Source organism: Xenia sp. Carnegie-2017, unplaced genomic scaffold, assembly GCF_021976095.1.
Source record: "Xenia sp. Carnegie-2017 unplaced genomic scaffold, XeniaSp_v1 HiC_scaffold_22, whole genome shotgun sequence".
Classification (NCBI taxonomy): domain Eukaryota; kingdom Metazoa; phylum Cnidaria; class Anthozoa; order Malacalcyonacea; family Xeniidae; genus Xenia; species Xenia sp. Carnegie-2017.
The window spans coordinates 12,107,074-12,124,720 of record NW_025813485.1 but is presented as its reverse complement, the minus strand read 5'-3'; the positions used below and the strand labels follow the sequence as shown (position 1 = coordinate 12,124,720).

The window sequence follows — 17,647 nt, the reverse complement described above, 5'->3', positions numbered from 1 at the left end:
GATAAGGTACACGATAGGAAACATACAGGTGCGCTCATAGAGTTAGTGGACACCTGTACGTGGTTTTTCGTAAATATTTTGCCTGGTAAAGGTTTTGGTCTTTTAGCAATAACTAATTGTTTGTTGTACACAATTTGTCATGACATTTTCCCATGTTCATTAGAGTACGCGCTGAAACAACATTTTACAAGTTACATATGATAGCCGTGTTCATTTTCGCATTATAATTCTAATACGGCATAGGATTATCGGATTACGGATTTGGTTGACCATCGCCACTGATTATAGAATTTCTTTCATACAAACCAACATGGCCGAAACGTATCAACGAACCTATCTGTAAGTTACATAAGTGAACAGACTATCGTATGCAGCTCGTAATTTTCAAAACGTAATCTGATCAATACAGGAATATGTCATTTGAAATTCTTTACAAAAATATATTGTTATCAGTCGAAAACGTAGCCTTCGTAGCTATATTACGTGGTAATGACGTCGGTACGCAGGCTATCCAAAATGTATCAGCAATAAATTCTTGAAAAACTTGGTGTCTAATTTCTTACGAGTGCACCTTTACATGATGATTTACACGATGATGGTAAGGGATGATGATGGTGAGGGATGATGATGGTGAGGGATGATGATGGGGAGGATGATGATGAGGAGGGATGATGAAAGGATGATGATGGTGAGGGATGATGATGGTGAGGATGATGATGGTGAGGGATGATGATGGTGAGGGATGATGATGGTGAGGATGATGAGAATGATGTGAGAAGAAAAGAATGATGATGGTGAAGATGATGATGAAATGATAATGGCGAGAGAATATGAGGTATATGATAATGGCGAGAGAATATGAGGTACATGCCCCCATCGACCAATCATTTATAATAGAAGATAAATGATTTCATATCATGGAGGTAAATGAGGTATATGATAAGATGGTGGGGATGAGATTAATGACTCTTTACAGAATAAACTGACAACGTTGAAACATTTTTATTTAGACCGTTATTATAAGCTTCAACAATTCCAGGCTTATGTGACCAGCAAGATACTCGTACATTCAACTAGCATTAAAACAGTGACTGATATACAGATAAATCTTTATTTGAATGCAATGCGTCAAACGTACGGTTCTAAACAACAGAGTGTATAGATATTAAACATTAATCTTTATTTCAATATAATGCGTCAAACGTACGTTTCTAAACAACAGAGTGTATAGATATCATCGTTATCTCGTATTTTGGCCACTAAATATAAACATCCATGTACAAAAAAATACACCACTATACATGAAATATGCTCAATCTCAGAAGACCCAAAAATCATGCTTTCATGCTTTCATGCCAAAAGTTGCATAATAATTAGCAAAATCTAAGCCCTATGCATCTCGATCCTACCGTTATCAATAGTAGTTAACATATGGCTATAAATTATTGTCATGTTTTTGTTTATTTTTGTTTGTACGAAGGTTTTTACGTTCTCTCGTATTTTCTTAGAAGAATAAAAGTCTCCCAACATCTCTCGGACCACTCAAAGCAGAACCTTTAGCTCCACTACGAGGGCAAGCAGGCAAAGCTTTTGGAGCATCTCTTCCCGTTGGTGCATTGAAGCCATTGAACAAGCCATTGGGAACGTTAGGATTACAACCGTCCAGCTCAAAGTCTCTTGGCACTCTTAAACCTGTAATTATCATTTATTTTATTCTGCTGTCGTGGACTTGAGTAAGATTATTCGAAAAAAGGCGTGTTTTCCTGATTACGTTACTCACATAATCACATGACCTCAAGTTGTACTGTTTCGTGTGAGTTTAATTCGGTATTTAGTGCGATTGTGCACATTGTGCAACAAAGGATTGACCAGTTTTAATCCCACTGTCAAACTTTACTAACAAATCTTTTTCTCTCTCAATTCAAGATGCGTACTCTTAACTGATGTAGCTAACATTTTTACCGCAGCTTTCTTCCTCGAATGAGTTGGATAGAAACTCCATCAGCACCAACAATTTTACATTAAGCAGTGGCGTTGGCGAGAAGATTAATCTAACTATGGATTTCCCCGACGATGACAGCCAGGCAAGTATCTCTTGTACCTGTAACTTTATGTATTCAAATCGCTGACTCCATTGTGTTCTCCGTTCTACAATATACAGGAGTCGCCAAGGCTTGACGTTCACTTGGACACAAATGATCTTAAAGCACTTGGTTACAAGGTATTAAGTCGCTTAAAATGCTCAATTCAAACCGAGGACACAAGCATTTCTATTTTTACGCATTTAACATTTTGTTATTATCGTTAAAAGGGATCATCCAGGTTTAATTCTGGTCTCTACGAAGTTAAAAATCTGAACTTAGAGGTGTGTAAATCATCATTGTATGTAATGTATTTAGTGGAGAAATCAATATCATATGGAACAATCTTTACATCGCATACCGAGTGTTTGAACGTGTTCGCATATTTTGTTGTGCGATGAAATCGTAAGTAACATCCACATGATTTTCGAGTTTTTAAAAGGCAGATATGCGTAGACGTTGACTATGCCAAAAAAATCAATCTAAAAAAGAATTGGATGACAAAAAGTATAATTTACTTTGCCTTGCGACAGTCACTGATAGCTAGTTACAACTTTCATCCCTTTAAAACCATTCAAGCAAACTACGATACAGTTCTTCATTTTCCTCTTGGATTGTTTTTGCCAGAAGAAATAACTCATGTGCCGTAAGCTGGATCATTTTTATGTGTAAATATAAATGCTTTGTAATGACGTTACAGGATTCAAATGAATTTAACAGCGACATTTCTGAAGCTGCCAAAACACCAAGCTCGTTGAACGATACGCATTCGAGTGAGAATGAAGAAAACGCTGGAAACGTAAGTTGTCACTGGCAGAGCCAGGTCGCTTATTCGGCCCTGCTATGTTAATTTTTATGTGCTCTCTCACTTTAAAATGGTCATGTTTTAAAATTTACACATGCAGCAGATTTAAAACATGCGGGCTCGCTATACGCCACTGCTAAAAGTGCATTTAAGTTTTCGATCACGTGGGCGTTGAAAGAAAGTAAATTTGGAATTTGACACTAATGATACTACTGAAGGCAGTCTTTTCTTTTTATGATGCTCACGTTCTTGACTTCACGAATACGACTCACAGATTTTTAACTACTAGTGTCAGTGCTTCAAAACAACTTAGAAGTACAGACTCTGTAACACTGAAGAGCAATACGCAAAATTGCTTACACGTTGTTTGTGTAAGCATTCGCCGAAGACTTGATAGAATTGATGATTGAATATCTTTCTCATGCCAATGATCATGTAAGCGCACAACTCTGTCTTTATCGAAGGCAGAGGACGTTGAAAGAAGTGATGAGTGCATCGACGTCCGATATTCAATTCACATTTATTGAAGGAACAAAAAAGAGCACGTATAATAATCTTTTGTTTTTGCCATCTTGTAGTTACCATTTTTGCAAGAAAAAACAAAATACTTTTCTGATATAGGGTGTTTGCAATATTTGTTTTTTTCTGCTGCCTTTCATGTTGCATGTTATTTTGCTATGCGATGATGATTACGACGACTGTAGTGTTGTTTTTTTTTCATCACAGAATTTTGGCATCAATTTGGCTCTATCGGATCGATTAGAAGGCATGAGTGCTGATCTACTGATGCCATCTGGGATTAACGACAAGGTAAGAAAACGATTGTTCTGACTCAAGCTTCTATCATACCATATGCCATGCTCACTCAAAGCTGTTCTACAGTCTGATTGGTTGAACAATGAACGAACTTCACACAACTATCAGCCTTCTTTACCCACGAAATCTGATACAATCTTGTACCACTATCATACTATAAAATACACAAAATGTCATACTTCAAAAGCTGTTCACCAATCTAATTGGTTTGGTTGCGAAAAAACCTAAAATACCTTTATCCTTCTATTCGCACGAAACTATTGCTTTGCATGAAGCGAAAATGAAACTGTTCTTTTCAGCCAGTAGAAGATTTATTGATGCAACAGCTACGCACGTATGTGCCCTAAAATATTTTGGTATACGATTATATTGGATCCCGATTCATGTTGACGGGGGTATTCATGTCGTGATAAACTTTACTTTCAATTATCTTATCATTTTAGGATACCGACTTCTTTCGAAACAGCGATTCGAGTTTGGAGGCGCTAAAACAGTAGGTCCTATAAAATCTATAATTTCATTTGCTTCGGAAATCATCAAGATTGTCTTCATTAGTTTTTCTTCAAAAGAATATGCAAACTGACTGCCCATATTTCAAGTTTTTGATTCTTTTTTATTTTTGTTATAATGGCGTTAGTTTCGAGGTGTAAATGAGGGAAAATGGAGGTTTAATGGTTTTGCTTAGGAAATAGTTCGTAATCAGCTTCGAGAGCATTAATTCTCTGCTCGATGCTTAAATCACTTCACAATTTTTATTTTGCCTGACAGACCTCACGAAAAAAAGGATGAAAATAAAATCACCGTAGTTGATAAGAACCAGTCAGACAAATATATTGAGTAAGTATGTAGTCTACATTTCTGCTGTATGTACATGTTTTTGTACATGTAAACTGTATTGTAGATTTATGTTTGAAAAAATCAAGCATGATCGAGCATGTCACTGCCTGCTTATTTTAGAAATTTGTCAGAACCCAAGCTAAATTCATCAGATGAGATTGTGAAAAGTGACGACGTTTCCCCTATGAAGGAGTTACGAAAGAAAAATGTGGAAATAATTTCGAATTTGAAAACGCAACTTGAGGAGGAGCTGGAGAAAGAAGAAATTAGACTGCGTGCAGATTACGCTACAAAAATGAAAGAACTTCAGCTGAGAACACGAGACGAGCATTTGGAAGAAGAATCTCATCTTCAAGAAGGCTTGCAGGATGCTATTAGGAAGTTGAAATCCGAACTAAAACTCAAGCAGGCCGAAGAGGAAGAAAAACTCCGAAAAACACATAACGAAGCACTGGAGAAATTTCAAACGATGTTAAAATGTGAGAGAGAAAAGGGAAGACGAAATGAAAAAGGAAAGTGATACAGAATTAAGTAGATTAAAAGAAAAACAAACGACGGCAGAAGAAGCAGAGAAACGAATTTTAGAGACACAACATAAACAGATTATCCATGACTTACGAGAGAAGTTGGAGAAAGAAAGAGAGAGCGTATGTAAATAATATTAGTTTTGATTTCATGCTGATTGCCCATTTACCGGAATTACCTTTCTGTAATTCAAACACAGGATTTCGCATAGACATTCCCTTTTCCCCGAAAGTTATTGCAGTGGTGTTGCACAATTTTCAATGGAAATACACAGCACTTAAAACTTTCCATCCAAGTGATTTGGTGATTGTTAAATGGAGAAATATATTTTGCTTAAATATAGTCTCTGGAAGAAATGCAACAACATCATCAATATGAGATGCAACAGATGAAATCAGACGTGGAGGAACAACATGAAAAGGTAGATATTGTGATTAACAAAAAGACTTTGTTGCTGCAGTTTGTTTTTCTTAAAATACGAACTATAAACGTTTTTGAGATCGGTTATGAAATTATGTCGGTATGCAAAGAAGGAAACCTATATTCATCTACTGTTTAGAGTTAGCTAGTTGAATTTTGACGATTTGCAAGGCTATAGAAATGAAAGATATCAGTGATTATATAGATCACGTAAATAAAATGCAGAAACGTGCAGGCGTTATAAGAATATTGCATGCTGGGCCATTTTGTGCGACGTTCGTTCAACGCTTTTCTTGGACTTTTTCCTACTAGCTAAAAAGGTGTTAATATTTATGCTTTATTGAAATGACCGATGGCTGTTTGTGGTTGTTGCTTACTATGGTTCTGTAGAATGAACAAAAATAATTTTTTTGTGTATAGAACTAGAGTAACATAGTTTAACAATGTTGAAAGATGCAGTTGAGGATTATTGTAACATTTGTACTCGGCATGATAAATATGCTCTTCGGTCATTTCTTATCATAAGATTTTTTTTCAAGGCATTACAGGAAATGAGAGATAAGTTGCGGGAAAGTCACGAAAATCATGTCACGAATTTGAAAAATGAGGCGACTGCAGAACAATATAATGAACAGTTGAACGCGACAAAGGTTTGATGTAGTTTTACTCGTTGTTGTTGCAAATCGCCCTTTTTTTAATCAGTCTTGATTCGTGTTTTCTCCAGAAAAGTTTTGAAAAAGAGATCGAAATTGCTCGAGAAAAGCACAAAGAAGAACTTGTAAGTTTGGGTATTTTAGCTAAAATGATCGATTATAGAGTAAATTGTTTGAACCCGGGAGTATCGTTACATGTTTCTGGATGTAGATCGTCCATCTTCATGACTATTACTGAAGTTGTCGAAGCGTCAGTCAACGTCAACAACATCAGTCCTCAGCACTCTATTAACCTGGACGATCTACATCGACAAACATGTAATAATCGATTGTCTTAGTTAAAATATACATTAGTAATACTTGAAAGCGTTTTCGACGTTTCTTAGCCATTTTCTGAATCGAAACAACGCTTACAAATACAATTCAACTTTTTCCAAAGATTTTCTCTTCCGCGATTTGTTTTTGAGATATTTTGTCTCGCGTAGCTAAATGGATCGAATGAGTTACATTTTTGAGATTACAATTTTATCTCGTTAATATTATCACATTTGCATGACCTCAGTTAATTTACAATCAAACTCAATTGGATTTCGTTGAATTTTAATTGAATTTTAATAAAGTTGGTTCGATGATTTTTTAATATTTGAGATTATTTTTAAGTATATCAATAAGAAAAAACAGTTCGATAACTAATACATTCCCATGCAAGTCTCAACATAAAAGTATAGACAGTCGTCGAAAAAAATCACATTACAGTTTTAATAATTCTTTCGTTCCTGTTTCAGAGAAACTTTTAAAACATCTTCTTTTGTCAACAGGAAGTACTGAAAGACGAGCATGAATCAATGATCTACAAGACAAAACAGGAATTCAAAGAAATGGTTATAGCTACTGACCACAATGTGCCTTTTATTATATTCAGCTAATGATATAGTGTTCTATGTGTCATGTATTTTGTGTTTCTATTCTAAATCGATTCATCCATGTTTATTAAAAGGAAATGAAGCAGCAGTTCGAGCTTAACGAAAAAATCGAGAGAGAGAAAAATAATATGAAGCAACTGAAAGACGATGAGATATCAAAAGTTTCTGCTCAGTTGGAAAATGAGCGGTCGGCCATTATGGCTGACCACGACAAATTGGTAATTTGTTAAAATATTTTTCCGTTGCAAGGAAATGTGAATTGTAAAAGGAAACTCCTATCAAAAATAGTTTCTTTTATTCCGAAGAGCTTAGCCGAATTACAAGAGATAGCATTTCAAAGAATTTTCTTATGTCTTGCACTCATGTAATATTTTACACAAAACATTACCCCGTCAGCCATCTTGGATCACTCTCTTACGTCCATGAAATCACTAGTAGGATTTGCCACCTTCTATATCTTCTGAAGTAAAAGTCGAAAGACTACTAAAAGCATTAGTAGCAGGTCGAGGGCAAGGCAAAATAAATTGTAGCCGCTGATATGAAATTCAAAATATCTTTCTAAAATTCCATTTTTATGAATTCTAAAAGAGTAGATTGTCACCAATCAAAAATGGCTGTTGTAGTTTATTTTATATATTTTAAATTATTATCTACATTGCCTACACTGCGCGACCATATTTCATCTATGCCTGCTCCAATGCTATTGATTTAGTTACCGACAATACACACCTTACACTCATGACGGTGCTTACGATTTTTTCTTTTTTTTACTTTTTGTGATGAATTCAGGCATTATGATGTTGCATATAATTGTCATTTAGAAAGCCGGCGTTGAAAAGATGATGAGTGAACTTTGTAAACGAAAGGAAACGTTGGGAAAAGAGATAAAGAGCGTTGAAGATGAGGTAATTTGAGAAATTCTAGTTCTCGATACTTAGTGCCTCCTTTCTAGAAGGTAGGATTACTAGAGCCTTGGTGAAGATTCAATTACAAATCCTTTCACTGTAACGGCTCAGGTGCCGTTTGCACGAAGGCCGAATGTCGCTGTTTACTGGATAGCAATATTTTTGAAACCTTCAAGAATCTCTTAAAGGGAAACGATCTACTATTTCAAATGGAAAATATTGATTCTAGAATTACAAAGTTTGTTCATCCTAAAGAAAATATAACTATTTTTTTTACAAGTTTGAAAAAATACTATCCAATGGATAACGCTATCCAAGCTTCGTGCAACCGGCCCCTGAGGTTCATCTGTATTTATTCCTCTAATATACGGTTATAGTCTCCTAATATACGGTTATAGTCTCCTAATATACATCTATTCATGTACTATAACACATTTTGCTTTAACATATGATTCCTGTGATGTGTGTGAAGTGGGATGTTTGTATCCAACGAAGAAAGTATTCTTTCACCGTGCAGTTACCTTGGTTTTCAAAGTATACGAATCTTCGATGCAATTTATTCTTGTTTGTAGGAAAATCTTCTTTTTGCCAGAAAAGAAAAATTACAAAGGGAGTCGTTGAGACAAGAAAAAGAGCTTCAGGTTTTATGAACTTTTGGATGTAGAGTATGTGGGAATTACATGCAATGGGTGGAGAAAAAAGTAGCTCGAAAATCTTGTGTGCTCCAACATTACAATGACCGCAAACTCACAAGTGAAGTTGTTTCGAAATATCCCACAAACGAAAAGATTCATGTGATGTAATGGCCAGCCTAGTAACAAGTTTGAACATTATTAAAAACCTATAGGCAGAATTAAATTGTTCGGAAAAAAAACTGAAAACCGTCAAATGATGACGAAATTTTATGAAATGCTTGGGAATGTATGGAATAAATAACCAAAGAAGCTAGTCACGATCATATCTAGTTGTTGTTTGACCTGCAGAAGCTAGTCACGGTCATATCTAGTTGTTGTTTGACCTGCAGAAGCTAGTCACGGTCATATCTAGTTGTTGTTTGACCTGCAGAAGCTAGTCACGATCATATCTAGTTGTTGTTTGACCAGCAGAAGCGTGACGGCGTCAATATACTCTTGCTATTTGTCAAGATTTATTTTTCTTTCAATCGCTTGATTGAAGGTATAGTTGACGATCGTCCATCATATAACATTGTTTTTCAACAGCATTGTTTTTTATTTCTACCCATTTCTTCAAACGTGACGAGCTACTTTTTTGTCCACTCGATGTAAATGTAGTCGTTTTTTATGTAATTGTACATGAAACATGTCTTACTGTATACATCATTTAACTACTGCTTTCTGCCCAATAACACATTGCTGCTACATCAAAATTTCGGGCTCTTTAAAAACAGTTTGTTCTGTAATGCAACTAGAATCACCATTCAGTAAAAGACGATGCTCTTAGACATGAAAACCAACAACTGAAAGAAGATATTTCAAATCATAGAGAAATCATAGAAAAAATTACAAGGTATGGAAAACCTAAAATATCCTTCACCCATATTGTTCAATAAGAGTTTATCGTAGTGCAATTCCGCCTCCCCTGTGTCTTTGAAAGGAAACAATGGGTCATATGCATTCTGCATGTATTGTAATTAAAATATAAAACGACCTACACGACATATGTGAATTTATAGATATTCATGTAACATCTCATTCTTGCATACACATATACGAACTGTATCGTATGTTTATCTTTTTTATTCTACGTAATATCACAATCGATGACATTTTCCATTTTCAGCGGAGGCTTTCTTGAACATGCTATGTATGTAAATATTTTTGTGATTTTTATTGTATTTAGAGAAAAGAAAGAAATGCAGCATGATGTTGATAATTTAAAAGAAGAGAAAAGGATTTTACTAAAGGAGATCAGGTATTAATTATTTGGCGAAAATCATTTTTTCTTCCTGTACAGGCATGTAATTTACTGTAATGGCTTTTTCTTTCACAATTTATTATCAGTCATTTCTAATAAAAATTTTCGTTAGCTACTTTTTGTTGATATTCAACCAATTTTCTTCGTATAGTCTACGTAGGTGATAAATTTTCATTTCAAAAAAATAATCGAATAAAGCGCGAGCATTTTTGTTGCCGAACAACGAAGTAGAACATGATTTTGACCTCAGACAAAAACCTCAATAGTTGAAAAAGTAAACATGCAAACATTGTTTCTAAGAAAGTCACTATAGTTTTATGAAAAGTCACTAGTTGAAAAAGTAAACATACAAACCTTGTTTCTAAGAAAGTCACTATAGTTTTATGAAAAGTCACTAGTTCAAAAAGTAAACATGCAAACATTGTTTCTAAGAAAGTCACTATAGCTTTATGAAAACTCAATAGTTGAAAAAGTAAACATACAAACATTGTTTCTAAGAAAGTCACTATAGTTTTATGAAAAGTCACTAGTTGAAAAAGTAAACATGCAAACATTGTTTCTAAGAAAGTCACTATAGCTTTATGAAAACTCAATAGTTGAAAAAGTAAACATGCAAACATTGTTTCTAAGAAAGTCACTATAGTTTTATGAAAACTCAATAGTTGAAAAGTAAACATGCAAACATTGTTTCTAAGAAAGTCACTATAGCTTTATGAAAACTCAATAGTTGAAAAGTAAACATGCAAACAAAGTTTCTAAGAAAGTCACTATAGTTTTATGAATTATTACTTCATTTATTTGGTGTCATAGCACTTCAAATTATGCTTGCACAACATGAAGTAATAAGTATTTCGTCTTCGCAGTGATTTGGAGTTACGAACTGCGGCCTTTAAAAACAGAACTGAAGAGATGTGTGAACAATTTGAGAACGAAAAGACGAACGACGACTGTTTGAAAGTACCAAATGATTCTTTGAATGAAAAATGTGTCGACAGCGAAGATGAAAATGAAATTCTTCTCGTGGAAGATCTGAATGATAAAAAGGCAGTTAGTTCACACATTCTGATTTGTTTAACCTTTTTCTTGGTTCGCTGTTGATAATAGTCTTGAATAAGTATTGCTCATTTGGTCAGTGGCAAACCTAGCCCAATGTTTACTTTGCTGCTAAGATTCTTTTGTTTACTCACTGGAAAACAATGAGTGGAATTAATTTTCATCGCGAAAGAATGATAATTTTGCCAAAGTATATGCGTATCAAAGTATAATTTGTTGTGTTGTCCGTCTTGCCACCTTTTTTACAACCAAAATCATTTGCATCTCTTCGAATATTCCAGCGTACACCAAGTACTCGTGATGAATCCAGGACGCAGGACAGAGCAGGTAATCATTCATTTTGAATTGGAATCAGATGATCCAATAGAAGGATGGGCGTCAGGAATGTGTGGCTACGAAAGACTGAAAATTTTGCTGGTAAAAATATGATTATTAAAACATGCGCTTCGTGTTCTTTAGGCTTGAGCGATGGTCAAATATTAGAAGATGGTGAACTGCCACCGTTTATGCGTTCCATCTCGAAGAAAGAAGCTTGGGTTGCCGAACTTGATTCCGATCCAGGTCAGTTTTAATTTGACATCAAGGGACCGGCGGGGGTGATTTCACAAGGAATGGCGACGTGTGTAAGTATTATATGAGAAAAGCATGGAAAATTAATTTTTTATGAAGTTGGAAAAAAATTACGTCGAAAGCGATTGACCGAATTATACCGTGAGAACGCGGTAAAAGTATTGTTTTTTGTTTCAAATATAAAATAATTTAATGATAAATTTCCTGTTTTTTTACTTTTCGTCATTTTCGCCTGGCATTTCAAAATTTAGAAGAAAGTGATTCAATGCTATGAAAAAATAAAAGATTAATTATTGTTATGTTTGAATTACGTTTGTTCCATCGATTGACGAGGCTTTTTAATCTTTGTAAGCTATTCAAAAATGTTGTTTAGTAGCTGAATTGAACTATACAGGCTTTGCATCAACCGACCAATGTTATACAAGCTGCTGTCTTTCCTGATTCAGACCCCATGCGGTAGATTGTTGTAGAAGCTGTTTGCCTGTTTGGTGTTTTTATAATTATTGACTTTTGTATGCGTTACTGATGTAGTTTTAGTCACCAGCACATTGCGAAAGTAAAAATGTAACAAGTTTTGTGACAAACGTGATTTGCCATACAATCTCTTCAATTGGCATTCGTCGTGTTGTTGTGTCTACCTACATGATCCCTTTCTACATGATCCCTCTGTCTACCTACATGATCCCTTTTACGAGAGGAAACTCAACAACACTTTTGCGATAATCTTTGAAATTTTCCTTCAGAGTTGGAATTTTTGAAAAGTCAAGCTAAAGTTAAGCTCAAACACTCAAAACCGTAAGTAATAGTTTGGCTTCATCCTTTTCCCATTTTCAAAACAATATTTCTGGTTTGGCAATTTTTGTGTATTTTTCATTCGCGTGCGGATCAGCTATTGGGTTCAAGAAGTGGCGAATTTAAGCTTTTGCAATAGGAAGCATTCATAGTTTATATAAAAATGTCTGTCCGTACTGTACATAGTTTATAAGGCATATTCTACCATGTTTTACCGTTTAAGAGTATTTTGAACTGCGTGTTTGAATAATTTTACACGTTCGTGATTTCATCTTACCAAATTTCGCAAAAAAAACCTAGCTAAATACACATCATGCAGTCGGTTTATACATCGAGCTATTTTTCTGCAATGAAAAATGTGCAAAGTTTGAGGCGGTTTGCGGGAATATCGTACTGTATGCATATGTACATATATACAAAAACAATGCGAGAATTTTCCGTTTACGTTTTTGAGAAATTTGTCGACCATCTTTTTCATCATTCTATCTTACTCGTCAATGAACAGTTCGTTGAGATAATGGTTGACATATCTGTTCTTGATATATCGCCTTTGAAATGCATTCTGACTCAATATAGCATTCCTTTTTAAAAAACTTCATAGGAAGAGAAGTTCATTGTGGAAAAGACTTGAGGATGAAGAAGACGCCATAAGTAGGGCGAAGGAATTCCTAAGAAATCGTTCAAGTGCTCTGAATCGTAGAAAGGTAAAGTATCTGTGTCAATGAAGCTAAATTAGTCAGCATATACATGACTGTATCATAATGAAGGCACTTTAACAAGGCAAATTATTCCGTAAGAATCGCTTGTTGGTATAGCAATACTTTTTTGTTATTTCCAGCTTAGATGAATGCTGTATTAGATATTGCTATTTTGCTTATGTTTTTAATATTTTATAGAATTATATAGAAAACATTGCCAGTAGATCTAGGAATGGAAGAAGACATAAGGTCGATTGAAATACGTATTTCTTTCAGTAATAATGCGTGCATTGCACGAGAACAGTTTCTAATATTTTTGTTATTGCAGGCATCGTACGTTGAGGACATTAAGCATGCACTTGATGAGGTAATTTCTGTTGTTAAAATTTGTTTTGTCTCTTTATTATCATACGTATAAAAATGGCATCAACATTTCCTAACAGCTGATAACAGTGTAACATACAGCCTGAGTCTCTCCAGCTAATCAAGCTTATATGCATGCGTGCACTTTCTTCAGTCTAATCATATTAAAGCTTACCGTAAATTTTTGCTTTAGCGCCGCGCTGCTTATTAAATTTCCTAATTCTGAATGTGGCGCTTATCCGGGAAAGGTAGTGGAGGGCGCGCACCTCTCCTCTAAATCCATTCCTAACTTTATTTTTCAAATCTCACTTGAAATAACTCCTGCTGTCTATCATGATTAAGAAGTGTTCAAATTGACATGTTAATGATAATAGAAATTGGTAGCAATTCCGTTAGCATTTGATTCCAAATACACAGTTTTTCTTAAAGATAAAGAGTGAAATTCAAATTTTTTTTCTTTTCAAGCCCTTAGTCTGAATTTTATCTTTTATCAAAGTTCTCGTATCTGAAATGTTTCTATATATCATGTTCAGGAAGAAGCCGAGGTAACCGAAGCTTTATATCACGTTAGCGCCGGCGAGAATCTACTCCGTCAGAAAGAAGACAGAATAAGATTGCTTGAAAATACATTCGCTGAAGACTTGGTAAGTGATGAGACACGGTGCTCGCCATATGGCGACAATCTTCTTCAACTCGTCCATTTCACAAGTTTGCAGGCTTCGTAGAGCTTAACATAGAGCATACATTGATAACGCGTTCGATTTGAAACTATGCTGCTTTCACTTACATTGGATGCCTTCAGGATCTTTAAAGATGCGAATCATGAAACTGTCTATTCACACGAACTTACCCATATATATCCATACATTTAGTCGAGTACTTCAGCAGACAGTGACTCAGACATCATTCTGGAGAGGGGACGTCATTTGCACCGCAATCGTGGTTATGGATCTGCCATTTCACGCCAGTATGCAATTGAGAACACTAAATCACGTGGCCATCGTATCAAATATGAGAAAAGGAAACGTCGTCTGACAAATCCCGACGATCTCAATCGAGAAACAAACGATCGTTTAATGTCTTCTCTACAAGACATAAACAACGAACTTTCTCGAATTTGGTCATACATGACGAGTGTTTATCATAGAGTCGACAGACCCAACGATGTAAGACCTCCAATGAATAGGTGAGTAAATAAATTGAACTAAAACTTGCGGGGATATTTAAGCTACTGTGTGTGATTCAAGGTACAAGTGGTCAAGGTGTTGGTTAGTGTATAGCAAAAGATCCCAAACTTTCACCTCATCGAATTAAATTAGATTTTAAACTATTCATTCGACATTAATTTTTTGATTTTTTTTACATTTGGATAAATCAGACGATTCCAAAATACAAAGAGGTTGACTCGTTATTGAGAACTTTTGACGAAAGAATATTTTTTTTGACATTCTTAAATTGTCTAACTTTTTTTGATACGCCCTATACATGCTGATGTTTTAATCCTGTCTTTTTTCTGGTGGTTGCAAACTTTTGGAAATCTCTAGTTAAAGTACCTTGATACGAAGAAATGGCGTTTCTCGCTTTTGCATTGCTACAACTTGCAAAACCTTTTGATGTGTTAGCTATAATAAACAATTACTAAATGGTTACCGTGTTTGGATGGCCTGATCCAAACACGGGCATCGACAAATCAATCAGCGGACGTGTTTTGCTTGTGTTATTTTGTAATAAGATATGATTGGTAATTGTGGCGTTAGATGCGTTTTTGTTTAACGAAATTTTATTTGTTGTGTTTGAAGAGAAAATGAACCAGCTGAACTCACGATGGAGAAGAAGTGGATAAACTATTTCGGAAGTAAGTGCCTGCTCTTATGAGAACTATTCTCGCTTACCTGCCTTAGAACTATTCTCGCTTACCAAAATATTTTTGCCCTCTCTGAATGCATATGTTGTGCATGAAGAAGTTGTAGTATCCTGCGCAGCGACCAATAAACTAAATTGTCCTACATTAAAAGGTCTCTAGAAATATCTTGTTTTGCCATTGACATTAAAGGTATAATTTTCAGACCTGAAACTCTTTTTATTGGCCTTCAACAAACAAGACGTGCTGTCTAAATGACTTTAAAATATATCAAAATGGTGCGACCTGGGCCGAAACTAGAGCGCTAACTGGGGGGGAGGCGGTGTGAATATTCATATATTCAGCTCTGCCCTGCTGACTTCTTTTGAAATTAAAATTGACTAACAAACAAAATCAGTCGAGCAGTGCTGAATTATGAATATTCACCCTTAACGGTCCTGGATGCGACTACACGACGTTTTGCCCTATGTTTACGTCTTAGATTGCAGAGTAGCTACATTGTTCGATTAACTTTTATGGGCGAGAAATTGTTAATTCCTGTAGGTAACAGTGGATTACATCATCAAACAACAACGTTACGTGGCCCATCAGATCTTGCATATGCTTCTTTAAGGTAATCAATGGTTTAATGGTTCTGTCTATTGATTAAAATATTTTTGGATCTGAACTTTTCAGAAATAAAGAAGGATTGAAATGCCAACAAACCGGGCATTCGTTAATGTTTTGGGAGCGTTCACTTACTTCAAGCAATGAAAAATTTTTTTGGAGAATTCTTTTGATTTTTGCCAGTGCTAGAATTTTTCTTCGTTATTGCGATATTGATATCGTGAAATTTTAAGAAAAGACAATTACTGTGAAGTTCTTCGGGATTTCAAACATAAAATCGTTGGTCAAGAGAACTACCGTATAACTATTAGAGAAGGTTATAGTTGCTCACCTCATTAGTTTATTTATGTTATCTTCTCAGCGATGTGCTCGCTTTCATTCTTTGCCTCGGGATACGTCAAAGCTGAGTTTGTTTTTTTTTTAATCTAGGGAACACATTCCCTCGTACCGTCATGAAGAATTGCCAGTAGAAAATAATGGAGACCACAAAGAATGGATGAGGAAATTCCATTCAGATTTCTCTCATACTTCGGATTTTAAAGGTTTCGTTAGGTATCCTTTTTAGTGCAAATTTCCATGGACTTAATCAGGGCGTTTCCGGGCATATTAATGACATGCGATTCATCATGAACTTATACTTCACTTCAAAAGTTAGTAAATAGACATGAAAATTCGCTTCAATCGTTTCTCGTTTATCAAAAAGCTAGCTCATTTTCAAGGTAATCTGTATGAGGTATGATTACACATTTTTTGAGCAACTTGTGCTGCCGGTTGTTTTCTTGCTATTTAGAACGTTGTGTTAGCATTCCACGATCCGTGTAGTTTAGATAAATATATTTGGTAGGCTATTTGTTCGCCAAAAAGGACTTTCCCAAATGGGTTGCATGCACATAAAGCAAAGTATAATTTCTTTCGCGCTGACGTGATCAAACTTCTGTAGTACCGTTCATTTCATATATCTGCGAATATATTTCCTTTGACAAATACAATTAGCGACAATTTTGGTAGAAGTGTTGGAATGGTCGCTCCAAGCACGAGTTTATGGTCAAAGAAATTTACCTTGGATGACATTGGAGAAGTGAAATATTCTTAAATGTTTTATATGTTTGAATTATATTTATTTTTACATAAATGGATATATGATTCGTGTGTTCGTTTTGTCCATGCTTATATTGCCTTGATCCATGTTCGAAGAACTTCATAATTTCTTTCTTCCAGTGGCGCGTTATTCAGTGGGCTATGTAGGCAGAAGCCTACAGAATCGGGCTTTCGAGAGGCCCGTTGTATCTAGACATAATTAGTTTTTAGTTTTTGCCATTCCAAACTAGTCAAATGTTCTTAATTTAAACCTTTTATTCTGTTGAAAAGCGTACGATGTACTGTTCAAATGCACCACGCTCATGAAGTTGTGTGTTTTTTCCCAGTTTTAAGTTTAAATTTATTCCTTAATATTGATACTATGAGTTACAAAAACAAGCTGGGAAATGCAAAGGCAAAGGAGCGTAGGGAACGCAGATGTCATCAACTGGACTTAATGGGAGGAATAGATATCCGACTTAAAGACAACTTTGTCTTAGCCTACAGGCCCCGTAATTAGTTAGCCCCACTGCTTTCTTCCTAATTTTCTTTAATGAAATCCTTTCCAATCTGTGATCATCCAATACTTCAAATCCGAACATGATTCAGGTGCTGTAGCTTTCATCGTCATGGTAGTGCAGTATAATGACTGGGATACTGTTGGTTGGTATTGCTGGTTTGATAGTGCAGTTAGGTTTTATGACCACTGGTTATGACTGGGACTATG

General features: G+C 35.3%; 1 protein-coding gene across 1 annotated transcript; it reads left to right on the top strand.

The window, feature by feature from the left end:
- Positions 1 to 4,763: 4,763 nt before the first annotated feature.
- On the top strand, positions 4,764 to 16,979 carry LOC124446686 (centrosomal protein of 164 kDa-like). The gene is made up of 23 exons (XM_046997539.1): positions 4,764 to 5,186; positions 5,408 to 5,485; positions 6,024 to 6,134; positions 6,209 to 6,262; positions 6,956 to 7,018; positions 7,135 to 7,278; positions 7,882 to 7,965; positions 8,538 to 8,606; positions 9,395 to 9,492; positions 9,826 to 9,897; positions 10,764 to 10,947; positions 11,235 to 11,280; positions 11,413 to 11,514; positions 12,267 to 12,318; positions 12,917 to 13,019; positions 13,212 to 13,262; positions 13,342 to 13,380; positions 13,910 to 14,020; positions 14,249 to 14,562; positions 15,176 to 15,231; positions 15,781 to 15,850; positions 16,273 to 16,395; positions 16,837 to 16,979. The coding sequence occupies exons 1-23, from the start codon at positions 5,043 to 5,045 to the stop codon at positions 16,934 to 16,936; spliced, it is 2,268 nt and encodes a 755-aa protein (XP_046853495.1). The 5' UTR covers positions 4,764 to 5,042; the 3' UTR covers positions 16,937 to 16,979.
- Positions 16,980 to 17,647: the final 668 nt, after the last annotated feature.

Bases quoted from the DNA above. Each gene is read 5' to 3' on its own strand.
- LOC124446686 (XM_046997539.1), top strand. From the start codon at position 5,043: ATGAAAAAGGAAAGTGATACAGAATTAAGTAGATTAAAAGAAAAACAA. The intron at 7,279-7,881 runs GTAATTTGTTAA...ATTGTCATTTAG, and splicing joins TGGCTGACCACGACAAATTG to AAAGCCGGCGTTGAAAAGAT. The intron at 13,020-13,211 runs GTAAAGTATCTG...AATATTTTATAG, and splicing joins GTGCTCTGAATCGTAGAAAG to AATTATATAGAAAACATTGC.